The sequence below is a fragment of the Mustela lutreola genome, chromosome 17 (genome assembly GCF_030435805.1).
Source record: "Mustela lutreola isolate mMusLut2 chromosome 17, mMusLut2.pri, whole genome shotgun sequence".
In the NCBI taxonomy this organism is placed as follows: domain Eukaryota; kingdom Metazoa; phylum Chordata; class Mammalia; order Carnivora; family Mustelidae; genus Mustela; species Mustela lutreola.
The window spans coordinates 846,914-869,728 of NC_081306.1; the positions used below are offsets into that span (position 1 = coordinate 846,914).

A 22,815-nucleotide genomic window follows, 5' to 3' on the forward strand; every position below is an offset into this window, starting at 1 on the left:
CTTAAAATTCAAATGTACTGGGTGCCTGGGTGGCTCAGTGGGTTAAAGCCTCTGCCTTCAGCTCAGGTCATGATCCTGGGGTCCTGGGATTGAGCCCCGCATCGGGCTCTCTGCTCAGCAGGGAGCCTGCTTCCCTTCCTCTCTCCCTACCTGTGATCTCTGTCAAATAAATGAATAAAATCTTAAAAAAAAATTCAAATGCACTGGGGCACCTGGGTGGCTCAGTTGGTTGAGCCTTGAACCCTTGGTTTCAGCTTGGGTTACAATCTCAGCGTTGTGAGACTGATCCCCATGTGAGACTCTGTGCTCAGTGTGGAGGCGGCTGGAGATTCTCTTCCTCCCTGTGCCCCTTCCTCTGCTCGTACTCTCTCTCTCGAATAAAAAAAAAATAAAAAAAATTCAAATGCAGCTTGTTATAGACTAGTAAAATTAATGAACTGTAATTATCTTTGTTTTGTAACTTACTAAGTTAGATTAAGATTCTGGAACAAACATATACAATTTGGTGGGCAATAAAATGATTTGAAAGCAAGAGCGTCTTTGTATTTTTAGGTTTGGCAGGAAAAACAACATGACATCAGCCACTTAGAATGGGGCAGTTTTAGTCCTAAAAGTTTGTTTCAGTCTCTTTAGTTAAACCCCGGGTTAATTGTTTGGCTCCATCTCCTTCAGTTTTCTCCATCCCTGGTACAAAAAAGAAGTGACTCATAACATAGTACCTGAGTAAACAAAGGAATTTTGGGTCTAGGTGAAATCCTTTGTGGTTTCTTTGTAGGTAAAGTTGATTCTCTGTTTAGAAAGAGACTCCTGGGGCGCCTGGGTGGCTCAGTGGGTTGAGCCGCTGCCTTCGGCTCAGGTCATGATCTCAGGGTTCCTGGGATCGAGTCCCGCGTCAGGCTCTCTGCTCAGCAGGGAGCCTGCTTCCTCCTCTCTCTCTGCCTGCCTCTCTGCCTGTTTGTGATCTCTCTCTGTCAAATAAATAAATAAAATCTTTAAAAAAAAAATAGAAAGAGACTCCTACCTGAAGATCAATTTTTCTTTTCTTTTTTTTTTAAAGATTTTTTTTATTATTTATTTTTTTAATTTATTTGACAGAGAGAGAGAGAGAGATCACAAGCAGGCAGAGAGACAGGCAGAGAGAGGAGGAAGGGAAGCAGGCTCCCCGCTGAGCAGAGAGCCCGATGTGGGACTCGATCCCAGGACCCTGAGATCATGACCCGAGCCGAAGGCAGCGGCCCAACCCATTGAGCCACCCAGGCGCCCCTAAAGATTTTTAAAATTTATTTGACAGAGACAGTGAGAGAGGGAGCACAAGCAGGGGGAGCGGGAGAGGGAGAAGCACGCCTCCTACTCAGCAGGGAGCCCGATGTGGGGCTCCTGGGGGGCTTGATCCCAGGACTCTGGGATCATGACCTGAGCCAAAGGCAGAGCCACCCAGGTGCCCCTGATGATACTTTTTTCTTTATTCCACTTCTACACTATTCACCACAATGAGTACAGTGAGGCCTCATCAGGACTCAAGTTTAAAAAGTTATAAAATAAGCAAGTAATTGTCGAGGTGAAATCATTAGAAGTCATCCCCAAAGCCGTAAGTATTCTGGGGGAAAAATCACAAGGGTGGCGCAAGAGAATCTGAAGGTGGAGAAGGCACTATCTCAGCCGTGAAGGACATTTGTGAACAGCAGGGAGAGAGAGCGTGCGCTGCGGCAGGTGGGAGAGCCAAGCAAGGAGTCTCCGAGACCAGACAGTGGGCTGCGGTCAACAGGGACCTAGGTTTTGTTCATTAACCCGACGACTAGCCCCTTGCTCCTGGCATCCTGCCTGATTGCAGGAATATTCCCGGTAGGACAAAGCTATCCAGTATCTATAGTCCAATGCCACAAGCCATTAAGATGATCCATCTCCACTAAAAAAAAAAAAGGAACCTATTGAATCTAGGAAGCAGAGGCTACAACCCTGGACAGTAGGGAAGTCAGACCCGGGATGACAGATGAGGCTCCGGCAAGTCTGGGGAGAGAAGACTGAGGGGTCAAAGAAGGTTTCCCAGGGGAAAATGGTGTTTGCAATCTGATGGCGTCCCCAGTAATTCAGAACAACTTAAAGAAGCAGAGGGGAGCCCGGGTGGCTTAGCCAGGGAGTCTGCTTTTCTCGTCACCCGTGACCCTGATCATGCTCGTTGTCTCTCTCTCTCTCATGAATAGATAAAATATTAAAAACAAAAACAAAATGGGGGCGCTTGCGTGGCTCCATCAGTTAAGCCTCTGCCTTCAGCTCAGGTCATGACCTCAGGGTCCTGGGATCGAGCTCTGCATTGGGATCTCTGCTCAGAGGCGAGTCGGCTTCTCCCTCTCCCTCTGTGATCTCCCCCGATTTCACTCTCTCTCAAATGAATAAATAAAATCTCATTAAAAAAACCAAAAATTAAAAAAAGCAGAAAGCACAGACAATGCATGGAGAAAGGGAATACAACTGGAAATCTTTAAAAGGCAAACAATGACAATGGCAATCATTACAATATATAAATTTATCAAAACGTGTCATACACCTTACATTTACAATGTTCAAGGTCAAATATGTTTCAGTAAAAAGGAGCAAATAGTTGGTAAGCAAGGAAACATAATTACAGCATATACAGGAAATTTTTTTAGAGATTTTATTTATCTATTGCTCTATTTATCTATCTATTGATTTTAGATAGAACTTGTGCGTATGAGCAGAGGGCAGAAGGGGAGGAAGAGCACAAGCCGACTTTGCACTTAGCACAGAGCCAGTGTGGGGCTGTATCTCACAACCCTGAGGCCATGACCTGAGTGGAACTCAGAGTCGGATGTTCAACGGACTGAGCTACCCAGGCGCCCCAGGAAATCTTATAATAATTTCCTGCATTATGTTGGGAAAGAGCTGAGGGAGATGGGGCTAGAAACTAAGTAAGTATCGTAGCCGGACGCCCACAGATAATTTCTAAAACGGATATATCAAGGGATGCCTCCTGCTTCTCCCTCTGCCTACCAGTCCCCTGCTTGCATGTGCACTCTGGCAAATAAATCAAATCTTTTTTTAAAAAAGATTTTATTTATTTATTTGACAGACAGAGATTACAAGTAGGCAGAGAGGCAGCAGAGAGAGAGGAGGAAGCAGGCTCCCTGCTGAGCAGAGAGCCCGACGCGGGGCTCGATCCCAGGACCCTGAGATCATGACCTGAACCGAAGGCAGAGGCTTTAACCCACTGAGCCACCCAGGCGCTCCTCAAATCTTTTTTAAAAAATAAAAATAAGGGGTCCCTGGGTGGCGCAGTCAGTTAAGTGGCTGCCTTTGGGTCAGGTCATGGTCCTGGGATCCTGGGATCAAGTCCTACATTGGCCTCCTTGCTCAGTGGGGAGCCTGCATCACCCTCTGTGCCCTCTTCTCATGCCCTCTTGGTGTCAAATGAATAAATAAAATCTTTAAAAATAGGTTAATAAAAATAAAATGGATATATCAAGCAACAACAGTAAAAGCATACTTTTTTAAAGTGTTTTTTTTTTTCGAAGAGAGAGCAAGAGAGAAAGAGCACACGTGTGAGCAAAGGGGTAGGCGTAAGCAGGGGTGCTGGGGGGGTGGGCAGAGGGAGAGAATCTAAAGGGTATTTAAAAACAAAAACAAACAAACAAAAAGGGCTAAGTGTTAAAAGTGTATTGATCCAGGGGCACCTGGGTGGCTCAGTGGGTTAAAGCCTCTGCCTTTGGCTCAGGTCATGGTCTCAGGGTCCTGGGATCGAGTCCCGCATCGGGCTCTCTGGTAAGCAGTGAGCCTGCTTCCTCCTCTCTCTCTGCCTACCTCTCTGCCTACTTGTGATCTCTGTCTGTCAAATAAATAAATTAAATATATTTTTTTAAAAAGTGTATTGATCCAGTTAGTAAAGATGAAAAAGTTCTAGAGAGGGTGGTGGTGATGTTTACACAACAATGTGAATGTCCTTAATACCACTGAGCAGTACACTTAAAAATGGTTAAGATGGCAGTGAAATAAGTCAGACACCAACGACAGGTGTTACACAGTTCCACTTACATGAGGTACCTATAATACCTACAATAGGGAATTCACAGGCACAAAAAGCAGGTTGGAAATTACCAGGAGCTGCGGAAAAGTATGAGCAGTGACCACCTTTGTGGATTCTCAGTTTTCTTCTGCAGTGGTGAAAATGTTTTGGAAATAGTGGTGACAGATGCATGGCATCGTGAATATAATTAATGCCACTAAACTGTAAACTTAAAAGTGATTAAAATTGGGCGCCTGGGTGGCTCAGTGGGTTAAGCCTCTGCCTTCGGCTCAGGTCATGATCTCAGGGTCCTGGGATCGAGGCCCGCATCGGGCTCTCTGCTCAGCAGGGAGTCCGCTTCTTACTCTCTCTGCCTGCCTCTCTGCCTACTTGTGATCTCTCTCTCTCTATTTCAAATAAATAAATAAAATCTTTAAAAAAAAAAAGTGATTAAAATAGCAAATTTAAGTCTTGTGTCATTTTACCGCAATTAAAAAAAATAACATAATATATCCAAACCCACTGAACTGTACAATTTAAATACGTGAGTTATCTAATGAGTGAATTTTATCTCAAAGTGGTTAAACAAAATGTCTTGCACAAATGTTCACAGCAAAATGAAAGGTAAAAACGACTCCAATTTCCATCAACTGACGAATGGATAAGTAAAATACGGCATGCAGGTGTCCCCTCACTTTTCTTTTTTAAGATTTATTTTATTTATTTTAGAGAGAGAGGGAAAGAGCACGGGGCGGGGAGGGACAGAGGCAGAGAGAGAGAAACACAGGCAGACTGAGCACGGGGCTGGATGACGCAGGGCTCGATCCCACCACCCCGAGATCAGACCTGAGCCAAACCAAGATCCAGATGCCCTCAACCGACGGCGTCACCCCGGTGTCCCCTCGTTTTTCGAAAGTTCCCATTAGGCTACTTTGCTTTAAGGAAAACCTACATTAGTACCGGTTTCACTGACCACAATAAATCTAAAGAGGATTTTTGCCTTTCGATGCAGCTCCCAGGCCGAGCAGCAGGATTGGCCCCATCAAGGCTCTTCCGAGGGACCTACACTCAGCCTTTCAGCACCAAGTTACTATACCTTTGAACTTTGTGAGCATCTGTGCTTATTCGACATTTATTTTGTGCATCTTTAAGCAAGATGTGTCCTAAGGCATCAGGAGAGCCTAAGACAGGTTAGTTATAGGGTCTGGGGATGCTGAGAACAATCTCCCTGTAAATTAGTGGTAACTGCTTCCTTGCTTTACATCATTCCAGCTTAGAAAGGTTTCCTAGAAATGTTCCACTTTGGGAGAGCAGGGCACCGCCTTTTTCATCAGAAACCTGTAAGGTTTTTCCGGCGAGATAAACACCACACCAGGCAAAGCGGGTGCAAGGCAAGATTTATTAAAAACGCTCTCCGGCGAAGTTTCAGGGCCCAGGTGAAGGGGAGCCGGGAAAGCTGTGCCGGGAGGAGGTGGGCACCCTCGGGCGAGGTCCCGCGACTCTGGAAAGCAGAGTGGGGGAAGTCGCGCCCAAGGCAGGGAGGAGGGGGCTTTTAGGGGGTCTCGGGGAGAGCTCAGGGGTCTTTGGGCAAGTTTCCCTTATTCGGATATCCCGCTGCTCATCGGGATCCCATTGGTCCACAGGAGCCCGGGGCGGGGGTCTCAGGGTCCTGCTTGGGCCTTTGTTCTCCGGTCAGAGCTCAGTCTTGTGGCGGGAATTTTCGCCATCTTTGGTAGCCCTTCCTGCCAGCCCAACATTCCGACCTTTTGCTTAATATAATGGTGTCAGGGGCGACGACTTGGTTCTGGCTACTTCCTGCTGACAGGGGGCGTCGTCATAGGAGTAGTCGGAAGTGGGCAGGCGAGAGTAGGGCTGGAGGCGGAGTTGATGGACGGACACTCGGGCAAGTTCTTGTAGGCGACCCTGCAAGTACCGGAAAAGACAGGGAGCAACTGAGATTAGAAGGAGGATCATGCATACAGGTCCCGCCAGAGGGAGCAGCCAGGTTACCCAGTTGTAGGGGTCCAGGCCCCAGGAGGATGTGTCTCGCCACCGTGCTTGGATCCGATCCCTGAGTTCTTTGATCTTGGAAGGAACTATACCTGACTGGTTAACAAAGTAACAACATTCTTCATTTAAGAATAGGCAGATCCCCCCTTTTTCGGGGTCAGAAGGTCTAAGGCCCGTCGGTTCTGTAGAGCTAAGGCTGCCAGGCTGGTGACTTGGGTCTGTAGGGCTGTGAGGGAGTCAGCAACCCGTTCCGTGTCATCATTCAGGGCTTGGGAGAGTTTGTAAGAAAAGTCTATGGAGGTTCCTATCCCCGCTGTTCCAGTTGCCACCCCTGTGGCTATTCCTGCCCCTATTATGAATGGGAGGAAGACGGCCCTTTCTTCACGGTGTTGGGGGAATAGGATGGACAGCAGCTGGGATTCAGAGTAAATGGTGGTAGGAGATAATAGGATGAATATACAGCCCAGGGAGTCGTTAGTGGTCAGACAGCGATAGATTCCCTGAGGGCACGAGAGAAATATTCCCGAGGGAGTTCAGTACGGGAGGGAGGAGTTAGTGATGTTGGCAGCTGCAGTGGTGAGGGGGGACACATTAATAATAGGTATGTTTTCCCCAATGGGGCCAATATGAACCGTGCTATTTGTGGTCGTGGAGTTGGGGAGTGGCCAATCCATAGGGAGGGGTATCCCTACAATGTTAGAACGTGTTGAAAAAGGGAAACAGATCCAGCAGTCACTGTCACCGTTTTTCGACACATTTCGCCATAGGCTGTAACTAGAGTTCAGGAGGGCCACTGTCAGTTGTTCAGTGGTAGGGGATTTTTGGATGCTACCGAGATTAATGCCCCAGGTCGTTGGGGGGTTGGAGTCGTTTAGTCAGGTCCCTGACTGCTGTTTTAATGTGCTCACGGCTAGCCTGGTCCTGGACCCCGCCCCCATCGGAGAGGCCGACCTGACCCAGATAGGTCCAGCAAACTTTTCCAGACCTGGGGTAGATGTTGCAGGGGGCAATACCTCGTTTGGCTGTCACAAGGTCAGAGACCCAATAGGTTTTCTGGTCATACGTACAGGTTGTCGGTTCCTTTCCCCGGTAGCAGGTTGCAGGCATATAAGTAAAGGCTGAAAAATGGCGAGAAGTACCTGAACCCCTCATGCAGCTAGACTCACATGATTCCGCCTGGCTTGTCTGGATTAGAAGGAATATGAGAAGGGGCCCTAACCAAGCGGAGTTTGGTGGGGCCTGCCATCTGGGAGGTCCAATTAGTCTCTGTGGGTGCCCGCTTGAGATTGTTGATATGTACCCATGCAGAGTGCCCCAACAGTTTCGCAGCAGTTGGGGTGGTAAGGACAACTGTATGAGGCCCAGTCCACCGAGTCTGTAAGGAGTCTGGCAGCAAGCTTTTGAGGAGGACCTGGTCCCCAGGGGATAGATCTCGTATACCCCCTTCGGAAGCATGGTCGCTAGGGGCTGGAATGACAGTGTCAGCGTGAGCCCTTAAGAGAGCTCGGAGGAGAGTAAGATAAGGTAGATAGGATAAAAGAGGTGGGGAGATGGCCGGAAGGCTATGATTTATAAGAAAGGGCCGGCCGTATAGTAATTCGAATGGGCTTAAGCCCGAAGGCCCGCGGGGCGTAGCTCGGAGTCTGGTGAGAGCCAGGGGCAGAAGTGTGGGCCAGGAAAGACGGGTCTCTAGGGTAAGTTTGGTGAGTTGGGCTTTCAGCAGCCCGTTGGCCCTTTCTACCTTACCCGATGACTGTGGGTGGTATGGGATGTGAAGTTTCCAGGTTATGTTGAGGCTCTCCGCTACCTGCTGGGTTACACTGGAGATGAAGGCAGGTCCGTTGTCTGACTGGAGGGTCCGGGGCAATCCAAACCTCGGGATGATGTGCTCGATGAGTATTGTAGCCACTACATCTGCTGTTTCTCGAGCCGTAGGGTATGCCTCGGTCCAACCTGTGAATGTATCAACCAAGGTTAATAGGTAGCGAAAGGTTTTATGGCGAGGCATATGAGTGAAGTCCAGTTGCCAGTCTTCCCCGGGCTGATGCCCTCGGAGCTGACGGTTAGGCCCGGGTCTGCGGATTCCTCCTTGTGAATTCACAGCGGAACAGGTTTTGCAAGCCCTGTGGACAACTTCAATTACTTTAGATAAGGAAGGATGATAGAACAATGGCTGAAGAAATTGGTGGAGAGCCTTTGGGCCAATATGGAGGGATCGGTGGATGTCAGTAATTAGGGTGTGCGCCAGATTGCCTGGCAGGGCAATCCTGTCCTGAATGTAGATCCACCCTTTATCTCCAATTTTTCCTCCCCGTGCCTGGAGGGCTTGTGTTTCCTCTGTAGAGTAGGAAGGCTGGTGAGGGGTGTTGAGAAAGAGGATAGGAGACACAGGGGTACTTAGGGCCGTTTGTCTGGCCACTGAGTCTGCCCTGTTGTTGCCTAGGGAGACCAGATCCCTGGTTGTTTGGTGGCCTCGGCAGTGGACAATTGCTACCTCAGTGGGCAGACTAAGGGCCTCAAGCAACTTGGCAATGAGGGGTCCATTAGCTATAGGGGTGCCCTTGGTAGTTAGGAACCCCCGTTCTTGCCAAAGAGCAGAGTGTGTGTGAGTTATGAGGTAGGCATATTTAGAGTCAGTGTAAATGGTGACTCGTTGTCCCTTCGACAGGTGTAATGCCCTGGTGAGAGCTACGAGTTCAGCCTTCTGGGAAGTGGTTCCGATTGGGAGGGGAGCTGTCTCTAATACCGCATCCATAGTGACTACAGCATAAGCAGCGTGCCTCTGGCCATCTGAGGCCAGGAGGGAGCTGCCATCTACGAAGAGCACGCGGTCAGGGTTGGATAGTGGTTGATCAGAGAGACCGGGATGGGGAGGAGTGAGGTCTTCTATAAGTTGTAGGCAGGAGTGAACAGGTTCCGGGGTGGGTGAGGGTATAGGTAGTAAAGTCGTGGGGTTTAAGCGGGGGGAGGTAGAGAGAGAGATATAAGAGTTTTCTAGAAATAGCAGATGGAATAGTTGAAGACGGGAAGGAGTCAGATGGGCCAGAGATCGGTGGCTAAGGAGGTCTGTGAGTCGGTGGGGAGAGTAGACCGTGATAGGCTGCCCTAAGGTAAGTTTAAGGGCCTCCTTTGTAAGAGAAGCGGCTGCCGCTAGGGCTCTGAGGCAAGGTTGCCATCCCCGGGCGGTGGCATCCAGTTGCTTGGATAGGTAGGCTATAGCCCTATGCGTAGGTCCCACCTGTTGTGTTAGGAGGCCGGTGGCAGAGCCGGAGCGCTCATCGGTGTAGAGATGGAACGGTTTAGAGATATCAGGTAGGGCTAAAACTGGCCTGGTGGTAAGGCGGTCTCTCAGCTTAAGGAATGACTGACGGATTGAAGTGGGATCAGTCAGGGGACCCTGGGGGGTCTCTTTAGCTGCCTGGTACAGAGGACGGGCCAGGATAGAGAAATTTGGAATCCAATGTCTAAAGAACCCGACCAGCCCAAGAAAAGATAGTATCTCATCCGCCGTTTGGGGAGGTTGGAGTTCTTGGAGGAGTCTTATGCGGTCCCCAGTAAGGGACTTAGAAGTGGGAGTCAGGAGTATGCCCAGATAGGTAACCGAAGGGGCACACGATTGGGCTTTAGAGGGGGTGACTCGATATCCCTTGGCCCCCAGGAAATTAAGTAGGGTGGAAGTGTCGTCTTGGGAGACCGAGAGGGAGGGGCTACAGAGGAGGAGGTCATCCACATACTGTAGTAGAGTGCTGGCCGTAAGGGCGCACTGCTGTAAATCTGTAGTCAAGGCCTGGCCGAAAATGTGGGGGCTGTCCCTGAACCCCCGGGGTAGGACAGCCCAAGTTAGTTGTCCAGAAACGTGTGTGTCGGGATCCTCCCAGGTGAAGGCAAAGAGAAAGTAAGAATCAGGGTGCAGGGGGATAGTGAAGAAGGCATCTTTTAGGTCCAGTACAGTGAAGTGAGAGGTGTTTGGGGGAACGCGAGACAATAGGGTGTAGGGCTTAGGAACGACTGGGTGGAGGGGGACCACGGCCTCGTTGATAAGCCTAAGGTCTTGCACCGGTCGATAAGCCCCTGAGGGCCTGCGTACTGGGAGGATGAGGTGTTACGGGGGGAACTGATGGGGACCAGGAGTCCCTGGCGTTTAAGCCGTTCTATGATGGGTTTCAGGCCCCGGCGGTGGGCTAAGGAAATAGGGAACTGAGCTCGAGAGGGAAACTTAGAGTTATCCTTAAGCTGTACTTGAACCGGGGTAAGGTGGGAAGCGATGATGGGCTCCGGGCTGTCCCACACCTGAGGGTCTACAGCAGGTAGGTCACCTGGAGCGGGGGTCGAGGGAGTGGAGAGGTGTAAGATGAGACGGGTTGAGGTGTAGGGAGGAGAAGAAGGTGAGAGACAGACAGTTGCCCTCGGTTTCTGGAGAATGTCCCTACCCAGTAGAGGGACCGGGCAGGAAGGAATGACTAGGAACGAGTGGGAGAAAGGGAACCCATCCAGGCTACAGGTAAGGGGAAGGGTCGCCCTAGGGTTGGAGGAGGTCCCATCGATCCCCATAACAGTAATTGGTGAGGTTCGAGTAAGTCCCGAGTAGGAAGGCAGAACAGAGTAGGTAGCCCCCGTGTCCAGCAAAAAAGAGATGGACTTACCCGCTACCTGGAGCGTAACCCTGGGCTCGGCCTGGGTGAGAGGGGTGGCCGAGTCTGGGCTTCGTCAGTCGTCCTCCAATCCAAGCAGTTGAAAGGCCGGACTTACTGTCTCGGGGGGTCCCCCACGTTGAGGCGCCGAAGATACCCCGAGGTTAGGGCAGTCGGATTTCCAGTGGCCCATCAAATGGCATTGAGGGCAAGGCCGAGTTGGCGGCTTTGGATTGGGGCACTGGTGAGCCCAGTGTCCCTCGGCCCCGCATTCGAAACGGGCCCCCCCGGCGGGGTGCGATTGGTTGCCCCTCTCTGCTGGCTCCCGGAGCCGGCCCGCCGCAGGGCTGCTACCAAGGCTTGGGTCTGCAACTGAACCTTTTGCTGGAATATGGCTTGTCGTTTAAGCTCAGCCGCTTCCTCACGGGAATTAAAGACCTTAAATGCCATTTTCACCAAGTCAGAAATGGGGGTCTGAGGGCCCTCCTCAGCCTTCTTTAACTTTCTCCGTATATCCGGCGCCGATTGAGAAATAAAACGAGTAGCCAGTACCGTGGCCCCCGCAGGGGAGGCAGGATCCAAGCGAGTGTACTGGGTTAAGGCCTCGGTCAATCGGTTAAGAAACATAGCGGGGTTTTCATCAGGGGCCTGGACAATCTCCCTGATCTTGTCATAATTAACGGCCTTATTAGAAGCTGCCCGCATGCCAGCTATGAGACACTGGACCATGCGGTCGCGGCGCCGGCGGCCATCTCGGCCATCCTGATAATCCCAACCTGGTTCTACGGCTGGGACTGCCTGGGCCCCAACTGGCATGGCAGCATCAGTGAGCTGGACCTGATCCGCGTGCTCCCGGGCAGCAGCCTGGATGCGTTCCCTCTCCTCTGTGGGGAGGGTGGTGGTCTGGACCACATGTAAATCATGCCAGGTGAGGTCATAGGCTTGGGCCAGATATTGGAATTCTTTAATATAGTTATCAGGACTGGCCGAAAAGGAGCCCAAACGCTTCTCAATTTGGGAAAGGTCCTGTAGAGAGAAGGGCGCATGGACTCGGACAACTCCCTCAGCTCCAGCAACCTCCCTTGGGGGCAGACTAACTCAGGGGAGGGTTTTCGAGCCCTAGTGCGGGTGGAGATGGGAGGGGAGGCTGGAGGGGATGTAGGGGGAGGTTGGGGGGGAGCGGCATCAGGAGCAGACTCAGGTTTTGGGGGTTGAGGGGAGGAGACGGGAGTCGAGGTGGAAGGGGTGGAAAGGGTGGAGGGGGTGGAAGGGACCGAAAGGGGGGTGGTTGGAGCGGCGGGAGGATTAGGGGGCGTAGGGAGAGAGGGGCCTTGGGGTGGGGGATCGCGATAAGGAGGAGGAGGCAGAGGAGCCGGGGCCCCTCTCGTCGGCGGGTGGGTGAAGCTCTCCGGAGGTTCAGAGAGGGGAGAATCAGAGAGGAGAGGCGGGGAGGAGAGGTCCGGGTCTTTGGGAGCAGTGGGTGGCAGGGGAGGGGGAGGGGAGCGGGCCAGGAGGACCTGAGAGGTGGAGCAGTGAGAGCAGAGGGAGGGGCGAGAGCGCAGGGTCCAGAAAGCCTGGACATAAGGGACCTCGACCCATTTGCCCTGGCGTTTGCAGAAATTGCCTCGGTCCATGAGAATCTGATAGTCAAATGTGCCTTCCGGAGGCCACTGGGACCCATCGTCTAATTGGTATTGCGGCCAAGCGACGGTACAATAATGTATGAGACGTCGCCTGCGCAAGTCCTGGTCCAGTTCCAGGGTCTGAAGATTGGCCAGCAGGCACCCTAGGGGTGTATTAGAATCGAGTTTGGATTGGGAGGTCCCCAGGATTCGTTGCCAGGCAACCCGAGGGCTGGACTGCCGTCGAGGTAGGGACGTCTCCCAGCCTCTCGGAGTCACGGAGGTCACCTGGTGACCGGCGGGGTCCGCCCTGACGCGGCCGCGATTAAGGCAGGGCTTTCCGGAAGGGGGCGCGGAATCGGGGAAACTCACCACGGCTTCGGAAGTGGCGTTCGGAAAGGCAGGTCCGGTCCGGCCAGGGAAAGGAGAGAGCCGCCCCACTGGGGTGGGGGCTCCATCTCCTCCCGGGTTTCGCGCCAAATGTAAGGTTTTTCCGGCGAGATAAACACAACACCAGGCAAAGTGGGTGCAAGGCAAGGTTTATTAAAGGTTCTCTCCGGTGAGGTTTCAGGGCCCAGGTGAAGGGGAGCCGAGAAAGTTGCACCGGGAGGAGGTGGGCACCCTCGGGCGAGGTCCCGCGACTCTGGAAAGCAGAGTGGGGGAAGTCGCGCCCAAGGCAGGGAGGAGGGGGCTTTTAAGGGGTCTCGGGGAGAGCTCAGGGGTCTTTGGGCAAGTTTCCCTTATTCCCGCTCATCGGGATCCCATTGGTCCACAGGAGCCCGGGGCGGGGGTCTCAGGGTCCTGCTTGGGCCTTTGTTCTCCGGTCCGAGCTCAGGTGGTGTGGCCCTTCCTGCCAGCCCAACAAAGCCTTTGTGCTCCTTTTTAAAAACCACGCATATTAACTTGCAGGAAATTAAAATATGGATAATTTTAATTAGTAATTAATTTATATTAATAAATATAATGTGTTAATTAATAAAATACATAATTTAATTAATTGATAAACTGGATAACTTCCCCACTCCGATTCGAACCGCATAAACCGAAGCCCCCCATCAGCTCCAGCCCAGAGACCGAGAGCCCACCCGCGGGTGCAGAGTCGGGCGCGCCCCGCAGCCGTGGTCCCGACCGTAAACGTGTACCTGGTCTCCACCTCGGCCGTCCCCAGGGTCCGGAGAGGGTCTGCGCGGCTCTCGCAGCGGGAGGGGCCCGAGTCCAGACCCCGCCGTCGGGAGGCAGAGACGGAGACCGTCGACCGCACGGCGCTGAGCTCCACAGGCCACGAGGGTCTCCGCGGATCCAGGGGACCAAGGTGCGCCTTCCACAGTCAAAATCCCGGGGGCGGGGCGGGCCCGCCTCTTCCTGCTCTGCGGGCCAATCACCGGCCGCCGGGCCGCGCCCGCGAAGAGCGGTACTGGAAGCCGCGGCTCGTCCATCTTTCTTGAAGGCAGGAACGTCCCGCCCCCCAGGCCACGCCTCTGCGTTCCGTCTCCGCCTCCCCGAAACCCCCACCTGCAGCGGCCATTGCAGTTGAGGGCAAGCGGCCGCGGAGGCTAGAGAAGCCGGGCAGGCGCCATGTTTGGTGCGATCCCGGAATGGCGCCCTTAAGAGCATCCACTGACAGCTGAAGCCAGGATGTCGCCATATTCTCGGAAGACACCTTCCGGGTCCCCAAACCCGGCTAAGTCCAGGGGGCCAGGCAGTGAATAAACACCGAGGGATTTTGTTTGTCCCCTTCCCAACCCCCGAACCCCTAGCGACCAGCTACCTCGGGGCCCTCGACTGCGATCGGACGCCGAGGCTGGGCGGGGCCCGACCTCCGGAGAACCTTCCTGCGGACGACGAGAGCGGAGGCCGCGCGCGGGGAGGCGGTGGCCTCGGGGACGGGACGGCCACGGCGCGGGGCCGGGAGGCCCCATGGCGCCGCCCCCAGCCCCGCTTCTGGCGCTGAGACCGGGGGAGACCGGGCCTGGGTACAAGGAGCCCGGGGCCGTGAGCTTCGCGGACGTGGCCGTGTACTTCTCCCCGGAGGAGTGGGGCTGCCTGCGGCCCGCGCAGAGGGCCCTGTACCGGGACGTGATGCGGGAGACCTACGGCCACCTGGGCGCGCTCGGTGAGGCCCCGGGTCAGAGCCCCCCTCCTCCTTCACTGGGGCTCACAGGGGAGATGACACGAGGACCGAGAGGACTGTGCGCCCTCATCCCACACCGTCCCGCCAACAGCAGCAGCCGCCTCCGCTCCCAGGGCTTCAGGTTAGGGAGCGCTTCCACCCAGCAGCCGCTTCCTTCAGGCAGGAGCACTGCAGACCCTGGCCGCGCTGAGCCCAAGTTCTGAGGAGGTGTCCTTACCCTGGCAGGGGGATGCCATCGGCCCAGGACAGCCTCTCAAGCCCCACTGTGATCCCTGTTCTCTCCCAGGATTCCCAGGCCCCAAACCAGCCCTCATCTCTTGGATGGAACAGGAGAGTGAGGCTTGGAGCCCCGCCGCCCAGGATCCTGAGGAGGGGGAGAGCCTGGGAGGAGCTCGGAGAGGTGAGGGATTGTCCCAAGTCTCCCCCACTTGGCGCTCCAGGGCTTCCTGTCCCACGAAGTTTTCCCTTAGATGCCCACTTCCAGCAGCCCTGAAGGAATTCAAGACCCTCTGCCCCCGGCCCATGCTGGATACTAAAGGAGAGAGAAGGCAGACCTGGTGCCAGGTTTCAGAACTCGGGACGGTCCTCATTTTAGGACCAGAGTGGGCGAGTCAGGACCCCAAGTCCCAGACTCCGGTTCTAGGGCCCTCTTGGAGAAAACACCGCTCATTCTCCCCTTTCAGGCACAATGAAAACCTAGGAATGCACGGGGCTTCAGGTCTGCCTTTCACATTCCTCAAGCAAGGCAAAGTGGGACAAGAGGGGGGACAAGGGAAAATGCCCAACAACGGCAACAACCTCACCATCTCCCCTCCCCACCCCTTAGCAGAGTGACCTTGAGCCAAGATGCTTCCTCATCTGTACAAGTTTTATCCTATAAAAAATTGAGCAAACACAGTAGTAATAGCTATTGTTTTATTGAGCATTTACTAAATGCCTAACATGCTTCTGATTTAATCCTCCCAACAACCCTGTGAAGTAAAGAAACCATTGATTCCCATTTGAAACATGAGAGGCAAGACCCGGATAAGTCACTCTTAGGAGATGGGAAATTTGTTGATCATCCTTCAAAGGCTGTGTGTCAGTCGCTGGGGAGGACTTTGCTGCTGCTTCCCTAACTATAAGAACCCTATAACCTGAGAGGATGTAAGCAAATGTGTTTGAAAATGTATCTTGGGGGTGGGGGGCACCTGCGTGGCTCAGTCCTGAAGCATCTGCCTTCGGCTCAAGTCATGATCCCCTAGTCCCCCCTAGTCCCCCCTAGTCCCCCGGGATCCACCCTGTATCAGGCTCACAGGGAGCCTCCTTCTCCCTCTCCAGCTCCCCCATGCTTGTGTTCCCTCTCTCGCTCTCTCTGTCATAAATAAATAAAATCTTTAAAAAGAAATGAATGAAATGTATCTTGGGGCGCCTGGGTGCCTCAGTCAGCTGAGCTGCCCTTGGCTCAGGCCATGATCCCAGGGTCCTGGGATCCAGTCCCACATCAGTCTCTCTGCTCGGCAGGGAGCCTGCTGCTCCCCTCACTTGTGCTCTCTCTCTGTCAAATAAATAAGTAAAATCTTTAAAAAATAAGATAAAATGTCTCTTACTTTCCATTTCCCAGGAGACACCCCAAACAAGAAGAAAGCCGCACGGGAAGAAGGGCCGGGAGCCAAGGGACCCAGAAAGCCTCCCGGCAAGGAGCCTTCGGAAGAGCTGGTTAAGCACAACCCCGACTGGACCGTCAGAAAAGCTCCGGGCAGAGCACAGCCGGCCACCAGTGCCGCCTGGAACCAGAACACAGGCGTGCAGTCCTCAGCCCCGGCGGCCAGCGTGGACACTCAGGACAGCCAGCGGCGGCACGTGTGTGCGGACTGCGGCCGCCGCTTCACCTACCCGTCCCTGCTGGTCAGCCACCGGCGGATGCACTCCGGCGAGCGGCCCTTCCCCTGCCCCGAGTGCGGCATGCGCTTCAAGAGGAAGTTCGCGGTGGAGGCGCACCAGTGGATCCACCGCTCCTGCTCTGGGGGGCGGCGGGGCCGGAGGCCTGGCATCCGCGCTGTGCCTCGGGCTCCGGTGAGGGGTGACCGGGACCCACCTGTGCTGTTCCGACACTACCCAGACATCTTTGAGGAGTGCGGGTGAGCCCCTCGCGCAGGCTGGAGTTGAGCCTGAACCAACTGGACTGCCTGAGCCCTGAGGGGGGCTCCCGTGGCAGGGGTTTGGGAACCGAAATTCATCCCTTGGGCTTCCCTCAAGGATCCCTCAAGTTTCAAAACTTGTAAAAAGAAAAGTGCCTGTAAAGATACAAATAGATTAAACTTGACCCTACTTGCCCCAGTATTTCTAAAAAACAAACAAACAAACAAAAACAAAGAGTAGAGTGAGATGCTGGACCTTTCTCAAAGTGTTAATCTCACTGAGGCTTTACCATTGTCTCAGAAACTCACCCCTTGCTGCTGCTCTACATCAGAGGCAAGGGCTGAGGGGACTAAGGCCTGGGGAGGGGCCCCAGGACCCAGGGGTGGTCCAGCCCCGCAGCAGTGAGCCTGGGAAGTGACGTGGGTGGAAAAGAGCACCGATGCCCAGATCTAGTCTCCGCAGCTTGTCCCCAGGCACAGCCGGAAAGTCACATGCTGTCCCTGAGCCTCCGCTCCCTCATCTGTAAAATAAAGATTAAAAATAGCTACCTCAACGGGTTACTGTGAAGGCTGAAACTTTAACAAGATAATATGTAGGACACAGTAAATGTGCAATAAACATTTGTTGAAAGAGTGAACTGTCGTTGACATTTTATGCTTCAGAAAATGGAAAGAAGCCAGCTAAGGAGACAGGGCGTGGACATCAAAGCCATATTTTGCAGATGAGTAAACTGAGGCTCTGAGGGACAAAGCAATTTTCTCAAAGCATCATGACTATAAAGCAGCAAAGCTGGACAAAGCTGACACGGTGCCTAGTTATCTACCACTTTCTACGGCAGTTACATCTCGGCAGGAAACAGAGCCGGGGCTCCGGTGAGGGTGAGGTGGAAACTGGGGTCTGGGCAGGGGCCTAGCCCTGCCTTCCCGGGGGAGTCTTAGCAGGAGATGGAGAGTCCCACCAAGGCCAGTGACCTTGCACTTAGAAAGTGCTGTCAACATTCAGGGGCCGCAGACCGTGTGGCTGCTGTGGGGGAGATGGCCGGGTGGTACGGGAGTTCCAGGCTGGGGCAGGCAGGTCCCATCCACTCGTTCACTCAGCAAACACGATGTGACGCTCCTGTGGGTTTCGTGCTGGGCTCCAGTGACACTGGGACTTGGGTCCCCTGTTCCATGGTGATCGAGACTAGGTTGGAAGAGGTCCAGAGGGACCACCTAACCCATCCTGGCTGCTGATCCACCAGGAAATGTGGCTTGGAGAGGAGATGGTTGTGCTTCCCATATCATGACTAGGAAGTCTAGTAGAAACAGAGGGAATAGCAGAGTAGGAATTGTTGTGGGAGTAGATTTTCGGGCACAGGGAGCCTTGCTTCATAGAAAGGATGAAGATGGGCACAGTGCGGAGTCGGTGCTTGCCCACCTCTCTGTGCCTTAGTTTCTTCATCTGTGAAACCTGCATAATAACAGCACCTACCTCCTAGGAGTGATGTACAGATTAAATGAGATAATACAGAAGAAGGCCTCGCATGTTAGTGTTCCGTAAACACTGGTTACTGTTACTCCAAAACAGTATGGAAGGAAGGCAAAGAGGAGACCCGGGAGGTTCCCTGGAGGAGGAGGTTCAAACTGGCCTTGAAGGATGGGGAAGATTTCAACCCTGTCTAGGGAATGGTCAGCAGTTCCACCTGAGTGACAACTAGGTAAAGGGTCCTAGAAGACACACACAGCAATCTGGGAAGGCCACAGATCCCTGCAGGAGGGCTTGAGGTTTGCTGGGTAGGCACTGAGGAGCCATAGACAGGTCTCTAACAGGAGCAGGGGTATTTGACCAGCTCTGTCGGAAGATGTGACCCACGCAGGAGACTAGACTTGAGATCTGTTGGGCATCTGCTACCAGCTAGAGGTGAGCAGGAGCTGGGACCAGGCTAAAAAGCAAGATTTTTCTTGCAGTTGCCTTTGTTTGCTGACCTGGGGGCTGGGGAGAAAGATACTCAGGAGAGGCTTCTGCCAGAGAATCGGCATGACTTAGTGACTGGCGGTCGGAGCTGTGAACAAGTACATTCCAGGGGGGTCGAGTATGAAGAGCTGGAGCAAGGGATCCTGAGGGCCTGGCGAGGGGCCGTCAGTCAGGAGTGGGACAGTGTGGAGGACAAGGGATGACCAGTACTGGAGAGGGCTGAGGCGAAGAGAAGGTGGGGCTGCAGCGGAGAGGCAGCCCGGGGAGAGGGGAGCGGAACCTGGCACCGTGTGTGGGGCCCGGAGCAGCCAGGTCGGCACTCGGCCCAGTGAGGGCTTTCTTTTCTTTTCTTTTGTTTATCCATTTAACAAATACATTCTAAGCATCTGCTGTGTACCAGGCACTATTCTGTGTGCCGAGATACAGCATGGAGAACAAAATGAACTGTTGTGGAGCTTACGTTCGAGAAGGGTGGGGTAAAACTAGTGATAAGCCAGCATGTGAGTAAGACAGGCAAGTGGGGCGCCTGGCTGGGTTAGTCCGCTAAACGTCTGCCTTTGGTTCAGGTCACGATCCCAGGCTCCTGGAATCGAGCCCCCTGTGGGGCTCCCTGCCCAGTGGGGAGCCTGCTTCTCCCTCTGCCTGCTGCTCCCGCTCTCTCTTGCTCAAATACATAAATAAAATACAAAAAATGTAAGACATAAAAGTGATAAGCCAGTACAGGAGACAAGTTATTATAACTGTAAATAATGAGTACTACAAAGGTACAGAGGATGTCCTCAAGCATCTGTTGCAGACGGGTACTTAGGCTGGTCTTGGTGTGCAACTGAACTGAGACCCCGATGAGAAGAAGGACCCAAGGGGAAACAGGTCAGGTGGCGGGTTGTGGGAGTGGGGCAGTGCAGGGTTTCAGAGGCTGGGAGTTAGGGTAGGGGGACTGGGGGATGTTCCCAAACAGAGGAAGTAGCAGGTGCCCTGCTCTGAGGTAGGGATGAGTTTGGGTGAGGTGCAGAAAGGACCCTGGTGGCTGCATTGAGGAACTGAGTGGAGAAGAATCACAGATGACCTCGGAGGGGAAAGGCAGCGGGTTATAGAACTCTGGTTTGCCATGGTGCCAAATCTAGATTTGATTCTAAACATATTGGAAAACCACTGGATTGTGTTTGTTTTTGCCTTGTGGTAAAATACAGCAAAATTTGCCATTTTATATATATATGTTTTTTTTTAAAAAAGATTGTATTTACTTGACAGGCAGAGATCACAAGCAGGCAGAGAGAGAAGGGGGGAAGCAGGCTCACTGCCGAGCAGAGAGCCTGATGCAGGGCTCCATTCCAGGACCCTGAGACCATGAACTGAGCCGAAGGCAGAGGTGTTAACCCACCGAGCCACTCATATATATATATATATATATATTTAAAAGATTTTATTTATTTATCTGACAGAGATCACAGGTAGGCAGAGAGGCAGGCAGAGAGAGAGGGGGAAGCAGGCTCCCCACTGAGCAGAGCCCGATGCAGGGCTTGATCCCAGGACCCCGGGATCATGACCTGAGCCGAAGGTGGAGGCTTTAACCCACTGAGCCACCCAGGTGCCCCCCAATATTTTATTTTTTTTAAGATTTTCTTTATTTGACAGAGAGACAGACAGTGAGAGAGGAAATACAAGCAGAGAGAGTGGCAGAGGGAGAAGCAGCCTTCTCACCAAGGAGGGAGCCTGATGTGGGGCTCGATCCCAGGACCCTGGGATCATGACCCGAGCCGAAGGCAGATGCTCAATGACTTAGCCACCCAGGCGCCCCTCAAGTATTAAGTATAGAGTTTAGTGGCATTAAGTACAATGCGTGTGCGCACCCATCACCAGCAGCCCCTCTAGGCCGTTTCCATCCTCCCCAGCTGAAACCTGTACCGGGTAAACACTATGTCCCCCCCACCACCACCACCACCATTCTATTTTCTCTCCCTCCGAGTCCGACTCTTCTAGGGACCTCACGGGTAATGTGGCTTGCAAACCCACTCTGGCCACTCTGGGAATGGACTGCAGTGGGGCAAGCAGAACGGAGATGGGGAGTCGCAGCAGGTCGGAGGGGGACACCGGGAGCGCAGGGGACAGGACAGGACGTGGGGGCTGAGAGCATCACGTAAGCCAGGAATGGTGCTAAGAGTGTTGGCTGAGTGAGGAGGCGGAGGGAGGGCCCGTTCCTGGGGTGACCGGGGTGGCGAGGCGAGGACAGGGAGGGCCGCGGCTCTGAGGAACCGGAAGGGGGCTCCGGGGGCTGCGGGGTTCAAAGGCTGAAGCAGGTTTAGGAAGCTGGGGGTGGAACAGGTTTCTTGGCTGAGGAGAGCGTCGGGGGCCATGGGGAAGAAGGCTCGGTCCTTTCCACGGACTTTCAGGGAAGTGCTGCCGCACAGAGCCCGCTCTGCGAAGGGCTGCGGCCCCGAGACGGGGGGACCTTACCCAAGATCGCACAGTGCAAGTCCCCGGATTCTTGCTCTTTTCACTGAGCCAGGCTGCGGCGCTGCCGGATGGGAAGGCCAAGAGCAGGAGGCCCGAGACCAGCCGGGCGACCCTGGGGTCACAGCAAGGGTCGGAGCGAGAGGAGCCGCGGGTGAGAGCCGCAGCCGCAGCCGGGCACCTTCAGTGAAGCCGGTCGCCACCCGCCCCGGGGCAATTTCACAAACCGCCTCAACACCCGAATGACTTTTTTTTTTTTTTTTTTGCCCTGACACGACCCTTACATACAACCCCTTTACTTACTGTCAATACTCAGCACAGCCCATCATTTCAGGTTTTCCCTCTGTGCATGTACATAACGGCATGGAGTTGCAGAGGCGGCCGAGCCGCGCTCCTGACCCCCCAGGCCGCTGCCCGCAGGCCACTCCGCATTTCGACTGCGTCCTGGGGGCCTCGCTCTGTGGCTGCGGAGCCTGTGCCTTGAGTTATTCGAGGCACGACAGCGCGGGGTTCTGGAGTCAGCCCGTCTGGGTCTGAATCCTGGCTTGCGAGCTGGGGGGCCTGGGCAAGGTCACCCCTCCGAGCTCCGGTTTCTGGCCGAGGGACGCGCGGCTCGGGGAGGGCACGGGCGCGAGCGCTTCCGACGGCTCCACGCAGCGATCGAGTGCGCGGAACGCCCCCGCCCGACGTCTGCGCCCGAGCACGGAGCCCACCGCCGCCCTGCGCGGCCGGCCCGGGGAGAGAGCTCGCGGGGCACCGTCGGGTGTGGCAGCGAATGGGCCGGGTCACGCCTCTACGTCCCCACCACCGTCCCTTCCGCGGGGGACGCGGCTCAGCGCGAAGCCGGCGGTTGCTCTCCTGGAACAGGCCTGGGGCAGGCGGTGCGCGGCGGCGGAAAGGCTCCCACGGGGCGTCCAGCCGCTCCGGAACGGACGCGCCGCCCGGCCTGGGCAGCCGCCCGACGGCCGTTTCCTCTTCGGTCACAGCCCAAGTCCGAGGCCTTCCGAGGCCTGCGGCCCAGTGTCCTGGGCGAGGGAGCAAACGTGTGGAAATAGGCCGTGTGTGGACGAAGGGCGTGGGGGCGCCCCAGAATATCGCGACGGAGGAGTGGAGACACGAACGAGCTTGCCAAAGAGACCAGGTCACTGAATGGCCTTTCTGAAGGGGACTGGGAGAGAGTCGCCAGGTCGAGGCCCCTGAATCCTGGCCCCTTGTCCCCCCTTTCGGACCTCCAGCCGCCGGCGGCCGTCACACTCCGGAGCCGCCTCCCGTCTCCCCGGAGCGCCGGGGCCGAGACGCCGAAGCGGCCGCGGCCATCTTTACTGTGGGCAAGTGGCGCCCCCGAGGGGCTTGCGGAGCGGAAGACCGCCCGAGAGCGTCACTAACCAGGTCATCGATGCCAGGCCCCCAGGGACTCGGCTAAATGCTTCTCTAACACTGAAGAAGCCCTGGAATGCCGCCTTCTTTGCTGAGGGCGCTTTCGTTTTGTCCGTCGCGGGACCACCGAGCTCGCGGAACCGACCGCTTCTAGCTGTCCTAGAGCGGCCGCAGCCGCGGTTACTTCCGGTCGCCCGGCTCGCCGGAGGCCGGATCCTGGGTCCCCCGCCCCGCGCGGTGCGGCTGCTGGGGAGCGGCCTGGGGGTCCCTGGCCTCGCTCCCGGCTTCGTGCCGAGGCGCCGCGGAGGCCGGGCGGGAGGGAGGAGGGGGAATGCCCGGGGCCGTGAGCTTCGGGGAGGCGGCCGCGGATTCCCTTCCCGAGGAACGGGTGTCTCCGGCGCGCGCGGAGGCCGGCCTGCCTAGACGTGCTGCGGCCGACCGGAGCCCCCCGGGGGCGCTCGCTGAGGTCCGGCCGTGCGGGTCGCTGAAAACCGAGAGGGT

General features: G+C 54.7%; 1 protein-coding gene and 1 long non-coding RNA gene across 3 annotated transcripts; one reads left to right on the plus strand and one right to left on the minus strand.

Moving 5' to 3' along the window:
- Window positions 1–13,850: 13,850 nt before the first annotated feature.
- On the plus strand, window positions 13,851–16,734 carry LOC131820086 (zinc finger protein 688-like). 2 transcript variants are annotated; one of them, XM_059155615.1, is made up of 3 exons: window positions 13,854–14,394; window positions 14,699–14,812; window positions 16,016–16,734. In XM_059155615.1, exons 1-3 carry the CDS (start codon window positions 14,199–14,201, stop codon window positions 16,534–16,536), a joined length of 831 nt encoding a protein of 276 aa, XP_059011598.1. In that variant the 5' UTR covers window positions 13,854–14,198; the 3' UTR covers window positions 16,537–16,734. The 2 variants fall into 2 exon arrangements, with proteins under 2 accessions (XP_059011599.1, XP_059011598.1); XM_059155616.1 differs by lacking the exon at window positions 14,699–14,812 and having other exon boundaries at window positions 13,851–14,394.
- LOC131820087 (uncharacterized) lies at window positions 15,314–22,617 on the minus strand. Its single transcript, XR_009349454.1, has 2 exons — window positions 21,241–22,617; window positions 15,314–21,052 (listed from the first exon to the last, which is right to left on the minus strand). It is a non-coding gene; the product is annotated as an uncharacterized LOC131820087 (long non-coding RNA).
- Window positions 22,618–22,815: the final 198 nt, after the last annotated feature.

What these genes read in the sequence shown, in the direction of transcription:
- LOC131820086 (XM_059155615.1), top strand. Translation starts at nt 14,199, where the DNA reads ATGGCGCCGCCCCCAGCCCCGCTTCTGGCGCTGAGACCGGGGGAGACC. An exon ending in CGGCCACCTGGGCGCGCTCG is followed by an intron (nt 14,395 to 14,698) that starts GTGAGGCCCCGG and finishes GTTCTCTCCCAG; the next exon opens with GATTCCCAGGCCCCAAACCA. An exon ending in CCTGGGAGGAGCTCGGAGAG is followed by an intron (nt 14,813 to 16,015) that starts GTGAGGGATTGT and finishes TCCATTTCCCAG; the next exon opens with GAGACACCCCAAACAAGAAG.